Source organism: Phocoena phocoena, chromosome 9, assembly GCF_963924675.1.
Source record: "Phocoena phocoena chromosome 9, mPhoPho1.1, whole genome shotgun sequence".
In the NCBI taxonomy this organism is placed as follows: Eukaryota; Metazoa; Chordata; class Mammalia; order Artiodactyla; family Phocoenidae; genus Phocoena; species Phocoena phocoena.
This window is the reverse complement of record NC_089227.1, coordinates 30,067,114-30,081,705: the sequence shown is the minus strand read 5'-3', so window position 1 is coordinate 30,081,705 and position 14,592 is coordinate 30,067,114. Positions and strand designations below refer to the sequence as shown.

At 39.1% G+C, this 14,592-nt stretch overlaps 1 protein-coding gene across 2 annotated transcripts in view; it reads left to right on the top strand.

Annotated features, from left to right (window-relative positions):
• The window catches only part of ABCB1 (ATP binding cassette subfamily B member 1), a 114,912-nt gene that overhangs the window by 50,459 nt on the left and 49,861 nt on the right, over positions 1–14,592 (top strand). For both annotated transcript variants that reach the window (XM_065883533.1, XM_065883534.1), the window contains one exon: positions 2,118–2,242. In XM_065883533.1, the coding sequence (XP_065739605.1) occupies positions 2,118–2,242 (125 nt within the window). The remainder of the gene's footprint in view (positions 1–2,117; positions 2,243–14,592) is intronic.

The window sequence follows — 14,592 nt, the reverse complement described above, 5'->3', positions numbered from 1 at the left end:
GGGCTCTGACTGTATTGTTTCTTATGACTGCTTTTATGTCTACAACTATCTCAAAATATCAAGTTAAAAAAAAATAAAGCATGTATAAATTATCTCAAACAAAATAAAACAAAAACCTACATTGAGAATTGGAAAAAAGGGACAAAGATGAAGGTCCAAACATCTGTGGTGGTCAAAACTATTGCTTCTGACTATATTAGTTTGAACAATATAAAGTGGCCGATACTAGATTTTAACTTACAGGAATAACAATTTCATGTGTCTTGCACTAATTCAGTTAGGCCTTGTTAAGAACTTAACAGCCTTTGGAATAAGGGATGAGTTAGTGATATTTTATATAGTTTATGTGGGTCATTGTGAAGTATCACCATTCTGTTATTTTATATTAGAGGAACAGCAAGTTGGCTTTCCCTATCCCTCAGAATATTTTGGAGGTTATTTTCTTTCAGTAAGCATGATATCTTAAAAAACAAAGAACGAAACAAAACACTTAATGAAGATTCTACCATAGTCTTGCCTAATCATATGCTTATAGTTATGGAAGGTTGTAGAGAAGCCAGGTATATTGAATCAATTGGAATGGTACTTGATACTTTAACAATAAATTAAAATAGCATGTTTTGCAGCTCCTAATTCAAAAATATTTCTAGTAATCTTTCTGTTGTCAGCTGCTTCTGGTGTGGTTGATAGTTGTGGGGTGAGATTTCAAAAGGAGCAGAGAAAAATAGCCAAAGCATATTGTATGCACCTCTTGCATTATGCAGACCTGTTTGTTCAAGAATGACAATGACCTCCCTGACTCAGCCCCAGCGCTGTGAGTGATTCTGGCAAGTGTGCTGGGACAGCCCTAGGTAGGTCACTTTGAGAGGTCAGGAAGGTCTAGTGCATCAGTGGGTTGTTGTTTTGGGTACCAAAGAAGAAAGTACATACAGCACAACATCTGCACATAGAATCTAGTTAATAAATGTTCATTTGCCTTCACCCACCCATTCCTGCATCTATCATAGCTCCTTTTACTTTCACACACAGCAAAGGAAGAGATACACTATTAAAATCAAAATAATTTTGAGCTTTTTATGACATGAAGAAATACACTGTTACTACGTACACATACGAGTCCACAAATGCTGTAAATTATTTATTGAAAGAGTGTAATACTGTTTACTCAGAATTTTATTTGAATTGCTTGTGCGTAATATTTAGTTAGGTGGTTGACTAGTCAGGTATTCCAGGTTAAAATATTAACCTTAGTCCTTTGCCCATGCCAGTTGATCCAGTTTTTATCACAGGGCCATCTGGGTTCCCAGAGGGGTCCACGTGTCAGTGGCTGGTATTAGAAAGATTCACTCCAGTGGCTGTTAATTCGTGCTTTGAAGCCTTGAATCCTGGCTATTTCACATATTAGGAAATTACTTGACCTCTTCATCCCTCCATTTCCTCATGTATAGAGTGGGGAAAATAATACCTACTTCACTGCGCAAATGAGAAGAATCAATGAGATCCTGTGTATACAAAGGACCCAGTACTGTTCCTTCCACAGAACATGCTCAGGGACCAAACAGAAGGATCAAAGCGCATCCACAAAACAGAGACCTCCCTGGTGGATTAACGTATTGCTCAGAAACATCAGCAGAGAGAACTCTGCTTCCCCGGCATGTGAAACCTTCTTAAAGTCCTGTCACTACTCAGTACTTGGTCCCCTGCGTTCTTCTGGCCTCCTACCTTGATATTTCTGAGCTAGAGTACAATTAGCAATTGCTGTGTTGAGTACACACCCTATTTCCTTGATGTACTGCCCCTTTTGCTATATTGGTTTATGTTAATAGTATACACCTTCTGAGATTTAAAGTCCCAGATTTATTTATTTATATGAGGATCCATGGGGTATAGTGAGAAAATAAAAATTTTAATTTAATTTGTTTTATACCATCTCAGTCCAAAAAGAATTTGAAGTGGCTTATAATATGTACACTAAAAAGTAGGACATGATGACCAAAGATGAGTAAAAGATTTATATACAGTAACATACAAGGAGCATTTGTGTATATATTTATTTTTTCTTTACAAAAGATACAATTGTTAAATTTTAAATTATCTGCAATTGTGTTTTTAAACAGATACTATCTTCATTTACTGATAAAGAACTCTTGGCATATGCAAAAGCTGGAGCAGTAGCTGAAGAGGTCTTAGCAGCGATTAGAACTGTGATTGCATTTGGAGGACAAAAGAAAGAACTTGAAAGGTGTGAGTCTCTTTTTTTAAGTTGGTAGAGATGTTAAATTCTGTCATTTTATATGCCCTTCCGGTTGACGGTGATGACTATAAGAGTACTCTCTGATATATATGTTTCCTTAAGTAGCTTCATGGATATGTTACAGCATAGTTAATACTCTGGAAAAGTTGTAATTCTAATTGTACTCTTCTTATATCTGCTTATTCAAAGCATTTTCTAGAGTCTTCTAGGTCATTAGTGACATAAAATAATACCTTAAGGCTGAAACATAGTAATTCTTGATTCTCTAAGAATGAATGAGTATTTTGTGTTAGATCTATGGGGTCATTAAGTCAGAATAATGGTTACCTCTGGGGGAGATGAGTTGGTGATAAGAGAGGGACACAGGGCCGGGGGCATCTGTGGGTCTGATGGTTTGCTCAGTTGTGCACAGTGACCTCAATTGTGCTTACGTGGGTGTTCACTGTATATTCTTTAAACTGTACATATGTGTTTGGAGTACACTTTGTTTATATGATATATTTCATACCCACAAAGATATCCTCTGAGAATGGTTTGTGATGGCTATGTACCTACCATAGTTCAAAGGGAAGTAATATCTGTGCTCCACCTCAGTTTTTGCTAAGGTTTTTGCTTTTGCCTTAAAATATGTCTGACTAATAAAATGTGAAGTCTTGCTTAATTACCTGGCAAACATCCAATTAAATGAAGCCTCTCTTCTCTTGGTGGTGGAGGCGACAGGTCCAAATAACCACAAATGAACAAAATATCGAACATACCAGTTAGGGTAGATAACTATTTGGGGAAATAAAATACTCAATGAGAGTCATAGGGGAGTCTTTACTATTTAGAGAGATTATTCAGCAAAGTCCTTTCTGAATAGTGAATGTTTGAATAGACACGGAATGAAGTTTTTTTTTTAAAAATAAATTTATTTATTTGATTTTTATTTAGTTTTGGCTGCTTTGGGTGTTTGTTGCTTCGCGCAGGCTTTCTCTAGTTGCAACGAGCAGGGGCTACTCTTCCTTGCAGTCCACGGGCTTTTCACTGCGGTGGCTTCTCTTGTTGTGGAGCATGGGCTGTAGGCTCATGGGCTTCAGTAGTTGTGGCTCGCAGGCTCTAGAGCGCAGACTCAGTAGCTGTGTTGCACGGGCTTAGTTGTTCCCCGGCATGTGGGATCTTCCTGGACCAGGTCTCAAACCCATGTGCCCTGCATTGGCAGGTGGATTCTTAACCACTGCACCACCAGGGAAGCCCCAAAATGAGGTTTTAAACTTGCGATTTGTTTCCAGTTTTCCTCAGTGGAAAGCTGGACCAGAAAAAGAATGCATCCACCAGCACAGGGAGACAAACAAGGCCTATCTGCTTCTGCCTAGTTTTTGAGCTGGGGGAAAGAATCTCTCCATAGAAATCAAAGTCTCAGGCCTCACCTTCAGGCGCTGCTAGAGTCTGAATTTATAATACTCTGTGGACTAGGGAGCTATCTCTTCCTAAAACTGAGGATTTCGCATTAAAAATGAATCCAAGTCCAGTGCTACCACTAGGGTGTTTGGTAGAAGAAAATTTTAAATTGCTGAAAATTAATGAATCAAACAGCCAAATTAAGGACTTAGAAAAAGAACAATAGAGAAAAGGAAGTACAAGAAGGAAATAATATAGATAAGAGCATAAAAATAATTTAATAGAAAAAAAGATAAAAAAGCAGAGTTGACAAAAATCCATAAACTAATTCTTTGAAAACACAGTTAAACAATGAAGTAGTATTTTGTAAGTTTTTAAAAATTAATTAATTAATTTTATTTATTTATTTTTGGCTGTGTTGGGTCTTCGTTGCTGCGTGCGGGCTTTCTCTACTTGCAGTGAGTGGAGGCTACTCTTCATTGCGGTGCAAGAGCTTCTCATTGCAATGGCTTTTCGTGTGGAACACAGGCTCTAAGCACGCGGGCTTCAGTAGTTGTGGCACGCAGGCTCAGTAGTTGTGGCTCGTGGGCTTTAGAATGCAGGCTCAGTAGTTGTGGCACACGGGCTTAGTTGCTCTGCAGCATATCGGATCTTCCCGGACCAGGGCCTGAACCTGTGTCCCCTGCATTGGCAGGCGGATTCTTAACCACTGTGCCACCAGGGAAGCCCTTTGCAAGTTTAATGAGGAACAAAATAAGAATGAATAAGGAAAGAATTGCTACAGATTTTTAAAAATCTATTTAAAAAATTAGTTTTATACCAATAAATTGTAAAATCCTGATGAAATAGACAATATCCCAGAAAAATATAGGTTAAAATTCTCTTAAGAAGAAAACTTGAGTAGAACTATAATCATTAAAGGAATCGAATCCAGTTTAAAATCTCCATCCCTTGCCTTTACATATACGTACACACCAAGTAGAAACCACCAGGTCCAGATAATTTTACAGGCAAGATTTTAACAAAACTTCAAGCAAGAGATAACCCCATCTTACACAGATTGTTTGTGAGAATGAAAAATATATATAGAAAGTTGTTAGTTCATTTTAGGAGGCTAGTATAACTTTGACACCATACCAGACAGCAGGTATATGAGAAAGGAAAATTGTAATATAGTTTCACCTAAAACATAGATGCAGAAAATCTAGATAAATTATTAGCTAAATGAATCAATGTGAAAAATATCAGATTTAAAAAAAATCCTGAACCTGGTGGCTTGATCCTATAAATGCAAAGATGATTTAACCTTAGGAAATCTATTAATATAATTAACCACACTAGCAGATTGAAAGAAACATTTTGTTTTGATGGATGAGGAAAAAGCATTAATTGCATATGATTCTTGACAAAAATTTTCTTAATCTGATAAACCAGATACCCACAGGAAACTTTGTATTAAATGGTAAAATGTCAAAAGCATTTCTTTAAAATAATGAATGAAACAAGTATGTCCGCTAGAATCATTTCTATTCAATGTTGTACTGGTATTACATAATAAAATGAAGGAAAAAATAAGAGTAAGAATAATAAATAAAAATAAAGTGAAAAGCTCTAAGGGCTGGAAAACAAAAAGCAAAACTGTCATTATGTACAGATGATCTGATTGTCTACATAGGAATTCCAGTAACAGTATAGTAAGGTCTGCAGACCAACAATGTATGGTAAGGTCTCCGGGTACCTGATGACAATTCAGAAAAAAAAATGGCATTCCTGTGAACAAATAGAGAATATGTAGTATTTCATCAATTCTGAGATGCACATTTTTCTCTCACAATTCATCATCTCTGAAATTCAGATAAATCCTACAGTCAGAGCCATCTAACAGTTGCTATGGGACTGGATTGAGAACTCAAGTTCTGCGGGAAGGATTTGTGTTTGCTTCTGCCGTTCACTGGGGGCACTATTAACCTGAAACCACTTTTGGGTCCCAGCTGTATATGGAGTGCCCTATTAAACTCCTTTTTTTTTTTTCCATTTACTTCTCAATGTGTGAGATTTCTTTTTTTCTTTTTAAACATCTTTATAGGAGTATAATTGCTTTACAATGTTGTGTTAGTTTCTGCTGTATAACAAAGTGAATCTGCTATATCCATATGTATATCCCCATATCACCTCTCTCTTGCATCTCCCTCCCACCCTCCTTATCCCACCCCTCCAGGTGGTTGCAAAGCACTGAGCTGATCTCCCTGTGTTGTGTAGCTGCTTCCCACTAGCTAGCTATTTTACATTTGGTGGTACATATCTGTCAGTGCTACTCTTTACCTTGTCCCAGCTTACCCTTCCCCCTCCCCATGTCCTCAAGTCCATTCTCTGTGTCTGCATCTTTATTCCGGTCCTGCCCCACTTTATTCCGGTCCTGCCCCTAGGTTCATCAGAACCAATTCTTTTTCTTTAGATTCCATATATATGTGTTAACCTGCAGTATTTGTTTTTCTCTTTCTGACTTACTTCACTCTGTATGACACTCTAGGTCCATCCACCTCACTACAAATGACTCAATTTCGATTCTTTTTATGGCTGAGTAATATTCCATTGTATATATATGCCACATCTTCTTTATCCATTCATCTGTCAATAGACACTTAGGCTGCTTCCATGTCCTGGCTATTGTAAATAGTGCTGCAATGAACATTGTGGTACATGACTCTTTTTGAATTATGGTTTTCTCATGGTATATGCCCAGTAGTGGGATCGCTGGGTCCTATGGTAGTTTTCTTTTTAGTTTTTTAAGGAACCTCCATACTGTTCTCCATAGTGACTGTATCAATTTACATGCCCACCAACAGTGCAAGAGGGTTCCCTTTTCTCCACACCCTCTCCAGCATTTATTGTTTGTAGATTTTTTTGACGATGGCCATTCTGACTGGTGTGAGGTGATACCTCATTGTAGTTTTCATTTGCATTTCTCTAATGATTAGTGATGTTGAGCATCCTTTCATGTGTTTGTTTGCTATCTGTATATCTTCTGTGGAGAGATGTCTATTTAGTTCTTCTGCCCATTTTTGGATTGGGTTTGTTTTTTTGATATTGAGCTGCATGAGCTGCTTGTATATTTTGGAGATTAATCCTTTGTCTGTTGCTTCGTTTGCAAATATTTTTTCCCATTCTGAGGGTTGTCTTTTCGTCTTGTTTATAGTTTCCTTTACTGTACAACAGCTTTAAAGTTTCATTAGGTCCCATTTGTTTATTTTTGTTTTTATTTCCATTTCTCTAGGAGGTGGGTCAAAAAGGGTCTTGCTGTGATTTATGTCATAGAGGGTCCTGCCTATGTTTTCCTCTAAGAGTTTGATAGTGTCTGACCTTATATTTAGGTCTTTAATCCATTTTGAGTTTATTTTTGTGTATGGTGTTAGAGAGTGTTCTAATTTCATTCTTTTACATGTAGCTGTCCAGTTTTCCCAGCACCACTCATTGAAGAAGCTGTCTTTTCTCCATTGTATATTCTTGCCTCCTTTATCAAAGATAAGTTGACCATATGTGCATGGGTTTATGTCTGGGATTTCTATCCTGTTCCATTGATCTATATTTCTGTTTTTGTGCCAGTACCATACTGTCTTGATTACTGTAGCTTTGTAGTATAGTCTAAAATCAGGGAGCCTGATTCCTCCACCTCTGTTTTTCTTTCTCAAATTGTTTTGGCTATTTGGTCTTTTGTGTTTCCATACACGTTGTGCAATTTTTTGTTCTAGTTCTGTGAAAAATGCCATTGGTATTTTGATAGGGATTGCATTGAATCTGTAGATTGCTTTGGGTAGTATAGTCATTTTCACAATGTTGATTCTTCCAATCCAAGAACATAGTATATCTCTCCATCTATCTGTATCATCTTTAATTTCTTTCATCAGTGTCTTACAGTTTTCTGCATACAGGTCTTTTGTCTCCTGAGGTAGGTTTATTCCTAGGTATTTTTTTCTTTTTGATGCAGTGGCAAATGGGAGTGTTTCCTTAATTTCTCTTTCAGATTTTTCATCATTAGTGTATAGGAATACAAGACATTTCTGTGCATTAATTTTGTATCCTGCTACTTTACCAAATTCATTGAATAGCTCTAGTAGTTTTCTGGTAACATCTTTAGGATTCTCTATGTATAGTATCATGTCTTCTGCAAACAGTGACACTTTTACTTCTTTTCCAATTTGTATTCCTTTTATTTCTTTTTCTTCTCTGATTGCTGTGGCTAGGACTTCCAAAACAATGTTGAGTAATAGTGGTGAGACTGGGCAACGTTGTCTTGTTCCTGATCTTAGAGGAAATGGTTTCAGTTTTCCACCATTGAGAATGATGTTGGCTGTGCATTTTTTGTATATGGCCTTTATTATGTTGAGGTAAGTTCCCTCTATGCCTACTTTCTGGAGGGTTTTTATCATAAATGGGTGTTGAATTTTGTCAAAAGCTTTCTCTGCATCTATTGAGATGATCATATGGTTTTTATCCTTCAATTTGTTAACATGGTGTATCACATTGATTGATTTGTGTATATTGAAGAATCCTTGCATTCCTGGGATAAACCCCACTTGATCATGGTGTATGATCCTTTTAGTGTGCTGTTGGATTCTGTTTGCTAGTATTTTGTTGAGGATTTTTGCATCTGTGTTCAGCAGTGATATTGGCCTGTAGTTTTCTTTTTTTGTGACATCTTTGTCTGGTTTTGGTAACAGGGTGATGGTGGTCTCGTAGAATGAGTTTGGGAGTGTTTCTCCATCTGCTATATTTTGGAAGAGTTTGAGAAAGATAGGTGTTAGCGCTTCTCTAAATATTTGATAGAGTTCACCTGTGAAGCCATTTGGTCTTGGGCTTTTGTTGGAAGATTTTTAATCACTGTTTCAATTTCAGTGCTTGTGATTGGTCTGTTTATATTTTCTATTTCTTCCTGGTTCAGTCTTGGAAGGTTGTGCTTTGCTAAGAATTTGTCCATTTCTTCCAGGTTGTCCATTTTATTGGTATATAATTGCTTGTAGTAATCTCTCAGGATCCTTTGATTTCTGCAGTGTCAGTTGTTCTCCTTTTTCATTTCTAATTCTATAGACTCGAGTCTTCTCCCTTTTTTCTTGATGAGTCTGGCTAATGGTTTATCAATTTTGTTTATCTTCTCAAAGAACCAGTTTTTAGTTTTATTGATCTTTGCTATTGTTTCATTCATTTCTATTACATTTATTTCTGCTCTGATCTTTATGATTTCTTTCCTTCTGCTAACTTTGGGTGTTTTTTTTCTTCTTTCTCTAATTGATTTAGGTGTAAGGTTAGGTTGTTTATTTGAGATTTTTCTTGTTCCTTGAGGTAGGATTGTGTTGCTATAAACTTACCTCTTATAACTGCTTTTGCTGCATCTCATAGATTTTGGGTCGTTGTGTTTTCATTGTCATTTGTTTCTAGATATTTTTTAATTTCCTCTTTCATTTCTTCAGTGATCTCTTGGTTATTTAGTAGTGTATTGTTTAGCCTCATGTGTTTGTTTGTTTTTTACAGTTTTTTTTCCTGTAATTGATATCTAGTCTCATAGCGTTGTGGTCGGAAAAGATACTTGATACGATTTCAGTTTTCTTAATTTACCTAGGCTTGATTTATGATCTAAGATATGGTCTATCCTGGAGAATGTTCCATGAGCACTGAAAGAAAGTGTATTCTGTTGTTTTTGGATGGAATGTCCTGTAAATATCAATTAAGTCCATCTTGTTTAATGTATCAGTTAAAGTTTGTGTTTCCTTATATATTTTCATTTTGCTTGATCTGTCCATTGGTGAAAGTGGGGTGTTAAAGTCCCCTACTATGATTGTGTTACTGTCGATTTCCCTTATTATGGCTGTTAGCATTTGCCTATGTATTGAGGTGCTCCTATGTTGGGTGCATAAATATTTACAATTGTTATATCTTCTTGGATTGATCCCTTGATTATTATGTAGTGTCCTTCTTTGTCTCTTGTGGTAGTCTTTATTTTAAAGTCTACTTTGTCTGATATGAGAATTGCTACTACAGTTTTCTTTTGATTTCCATTCGCATGGAATATCTTTTTCCATCCCCTCACTTTTAGTCTGTATGTGTTCCTAGGTTTGAAGTGGGTCTCTTGTAGACAGCTTATATATGGGTCTTGTTTTTGTATCCATTCAGCCAGTCTATGTGTTTTTTGGTTGGAGCATTAATCCATTTACATTTAAGGTAGTTGTCAATATGTATCTTTCTATTACCATTTTCTTAATTGTTTTGGGTTTGTTATTGTAGGTCTTTTCCTTCTCTTGTGTTTCCCGCCTAGAGAAGTTCCTATAGCATTTGCTGTAAGGCTGGTTTGGTGGTGCTGAATTCTCTTAGCTTTTGCTTGTCTGTAAAGGTTTTAATTCCTTCATCGAATCTGAATGATATCCTTGCTGGTTTAGTAATCTTCATTGTAGGTTTTTCCCTTTCATCACTTTAAATATGTCCTGCCAGTCCCTTCTCGCTTGCAGAGTTTCTGCTGAAAGATCAGCTGTTAACCTTATGGGGATTCCCTTGTATGTTATTTGTTGCTTTTCTCTTGCTGCTTTTAATATTTTTTCTTTGTAGTTAAGTTTTGATAGTTTGGTTAATACGGGTCTCGGCATGTTTCAATTTGGGTTTATCCTGTATGGGACTCTGCGCTTCCTGAACTTGACTATTTCCTTTCCCATGTTAGGGAAGTTTTTGACTATAATTTCTTCAAATAGTTTCTCAGACCTTTTCTGTTTCTCTTCTTCTTCTGGGACCCTGATAACTCAAATGTTGGTACATTTAATGTTGTCCCAGAGGTCTCTGAGACTGTCCTTATCTTTTAATTCTTTTTTTCTTTATTCTGCTCCCTGCCAGTTATTTCCACCATTTTATCTTCCAGCTCACTTATATATTCTTCTGCCTCAGTTATTCTGTTATTGATTACTTGTAGAGTATTTTTAATTTCAGTAATTGTGTTTATCACTGTTTGTTTGCTCTTTAGTTCTTCTAGATCCTTGTTAAATGTTTCTTGTATTTTCTCCATTCTGTTTTCAAGATTTTGGATCATCTTTACTATCATTACTCTGAATTCTTTTTCAGGTAGGTTGCCTATTTTGTCTTCATTTATTTGGTCTTGTAGGTTTTTACCTTGCTCCTTCGTCTGTCGTTTAATTTTTTTTTTTTTTGGATGGGTGGTGCTGTAATTCTGTCTTACTGGGTGTTTGGCCTGTGTCATCCAGCACTGGAGTTTGCAGGCAGTTGGATAGAGCTGGGTCTTGGTGCTTTGATGAGGACCTATGGGAGGCCTTACTCTAATTGATATTCCTTGGGTTCTGAGGTTCCCTGTAGTCCAGCGCTTTAGAGTCGGAGCTCCCATCGCAGGAGATCGGGCCCGATCTCTTGCCCGGGAACCAAGATTCTGCAAGCTCGCGGCACAGTAAGGAAAAAAAAAAAAAAGCCTTGGCTATGGGGGCGGAGTTTAGGCGGGGTAGAACTTAGGCAGGGGTGGGGTTTAGGGTGGGGCGGGACCTAGACGGGTTGGGGGATGACGTTTGAGCATTTGATAGAGCCTAGGTGGGGCTGTGTTCAAGCTTGGGGCGGGGCGTCTGCTTAGGACCTGGTGGAATGGGAGAGGCATCACCCAAGGAGGGCTTCTGGAGTGTGGCGTTCCGGAGTTTGGAGGTAAGTCCCTGGTGAGGGTGTGTGGGTGGGTTTTAGGCCGAGCTTGTGGGAGGGCGTCTCTGAGTGTAGAGGTAGGGCCCTGGGTGGGCGTGTAGGGGCGGGGCTTGGGCTCTGCGTGGTAGGAGGAGGGCAGAGTATTAGGCCCAGGAGCTCAACAGGCTTCCCCGTTCCTAAGTGGTGAGGGAAAGAGCTGGCCCCGTTTACGTTACTTCGTGGCCCTCCCCCACTGTCTCGCCCCGGATCTCCCCCATTGCTGCTGGACCCCTAATGGTGGGTGGGTCCTGCTGGGTGTAGGAATTCCTCCCTTCCCCTAGCCGCCCCTCAGGGGTGCTGGTCCCAGAGGTCTGGCCTTTATTTTTGCTCCCCCTTTTCTCCTTCCCACTCCCTCAGGACCTGCGCAGCTGGAGGGGGCCTCAGTGGGCAGAGGATCAGGCCTCGGATCTCAGCAGGTTCCTGGGGTTCCAAGTGGCAGGGGAAACCTGGCCACGCTCCGTTTTGATCCTCTGCCCTCCCAGTGGTCCCCCAATTTCCCCCTTCGGGCGTTGGATCCGTTCCCCTCCCCCAGCTGCCCCTCAGGGGTGCTGGTCCTGTCCTGCCTCCACTTCTCCTCCCCCCTCCCCCCACTCCCCACATCCTACCCGGTCGCAGGGGGTTCCTCCCATCCCCTTAGGTGTCCATGGTCCCCCAGGGGTGCCTGGTAGGTGCCCTTTTTGTGAGGAGACGCGAATTCTGCGTCCTTTTAGTACGCTATCTTGACTCCACCTCCTATACTCCTTTTTAATGCTACATAAAACAACAAAATTATAATACTTTTTATTTTTTATTTTTATTTTTTTGGCTGCATTGGGTCTTCATTGCTTTGCACTGGCTTTCTCTAGTTGTGGCGAGCGGGGGTTAGTCTTTGTTGCAGTGCGCAGGCTTCTCATTATGATAGCTTCTCATTGGGGAGCATGGGCTCTAGCCACGCAGGCTTCAGTAGTTGCAGAATGTGGACTCAATAGTTGTAGCATGTGGGCTCTAGGGCATGCAGGCTTCAGTAGTTGTGGCTCCCAGGATTTAGTAGTTGTGTCTCTTCGGCTTAGTTACTCCGCAGCATATGGGATCTTCCTGGACCAGGGATCAAACCCACGTCCCCTGCATTGGCAGGTGGATTCTTAACTACTGTGCCAGCAGGGAAGTCCCTATAATACTTTTTAAATTAATGGCATCCAAAATTTGAAGAACATAAGTTGAGAAGATATTATTATTAGCGATGAAAAACAATAATGATGTATGTGATGTCACCTGGGTAAGGAGGGAAAGGACATAATAGGAGTCAAGTCCAATATTCAGAACTTAGATAAATCTGATCATTTTAGTTCACTGAAATTTTAAAAGAATTGAGGTTTTTTAAATGGAGTGCTTTAAGTAATTAGGTACAAATTTTTTTGTTTTAGAGAAGATTTTGATTAACTTTTTATTATAAGAATAAGCAAATGGGCTTACACAGGTATATTCAAAGATTCATTTTAGGTGTAGAATCATTTCTTCAGAAGATATTAGTTACTGGAATGTATTTTTGAAAGATCATTCTCCTCTAGGGAACTGGAAGTTAGTTAGTTTTTTTTTTTTTTTTTGCAGTACGCGGGCCTCTCATTGTTGTGGCCTCTCCCGTTGCGGAGCACAGGCTCCGGACGCGCAGGCTCAGCGGCCATGGCTCACGGGCCCAGCCGCTCCACGGCATGTGGGATCGTCCCAGACCGGGGCACAAACCCGTGTCCCCTGCATCGGCAGGCGGGCTCTCAACCGCTGCGCCACCAGGGAAGCCCTGGAAGTTAGTTTTGCCTGAAGATCGAGAGTAGGCTCAGGACTGCCACCTGATGGCCTAAGGTTCTTTCCATCTTGGCCATTTCTTGAAAGTTCAGTTCATTCAGCAAATTTATCCAGCATCTAACACACCCCACGGACTATGCTAGGCTCTGGGGATATTTGCCTTCGTGTTATCCCCAGTCAAAACAGTAAGGTGAAGAAAAGGGAAGGAAGAGAGGCAGGAAAGTAGTAAGGAAGATAAGAACGAAATCATCAAAGACATGAATTAAATCATGAATTTTTAAAATGTGCTATGAAACAATCAAAGAGTGTGCCCATGAGAGTAAGGAGGGCAAATTTACTTGAACGATGGTGGTCAAGGAAGGTATGATGGATGTTTGAGGTGGTTTCATGGAGGCTGGGACTTGAGGGATGAGGAAAATCCTGCCCTAGTAGGGGTAGGGATAGAGGAGTCTTCCAGATTTCCTGAGGTGGCAAAGACTTTGGTATATTCTAGAAAATATTCTAAGGCTTGTGTGCCTGGAGTACAGTTGAGTGAGAGGAGATTGAGATGAAGAAAGGCTGTTGAGGGTGGGTGGGGGCCGGAACAAGGGGACTTGCAGACCCTGGTGCGGAGTTAGGATCTAACTCTAAGGGCACAGGGAAGCGGTTGAGGGTTTTAAACAAGGGAGTGACCGTCTACATTACGTTTTAAAACCATTTCTCTGCCTGTAATTGGTCTGGTGAATGTATGAGAGCCGTCAAAGATTTGCTCGGAAGACTGTTGAAGTAGTCCAGGAGAAGGGTGATAAATTCCTAGATTGAGGATTTAATTTGGAAGTAGAATTGTTAAAATTATCCTTAGACCAAATATAATTCTTCAGTTTTCTCTCTAGTTCTTGCTCTTCCCTTCTCTGCTTCCACATAGACAAGTAATTAAGGTCTTAGTCTGATTTTCTCTTGAAATTAGCAGGTATAGTAGGATCTCTCAAAGTCTTTCAGAATTTAGAGTGAATTTAATTCAGTAGTATACAATAGTTTTATTCTCCTTCATTTAAATATATATTTCTCTAGTGTGTGTCTTGCATATGTTGACCTGTTAGTATTGATTTCTCTTTGCTTAGCAAAAATTGTTCCTTGCTCTCGTAAGGGGCTATTTGCGTCACTGATATATATTTTCATATTATTTAAGAATTTTTTTTCTAAATGTCATTGTTTTATTATGTAACTTTGCCTCTTTTAGGAAATCCTACATTATCATTTTCATACTAAAGCTTATAATGAATTAATGATTTTAATATCTGGTGTTATATGTGTATCAAAGCCTATGTAAAAGTAGTATTGTTTGTTTTTCCTTCTTCCTTACCCTCTTATTTTCTTCCTTCATCTTTTCTGGCATCTAAATGATTTTCTTCCTTGTTTCTTCTGCCTGTGCAAAAGTTTCCTCTGGCTGCTTGGGACACAGCATATCAGTGAAATGATTTCTGCAT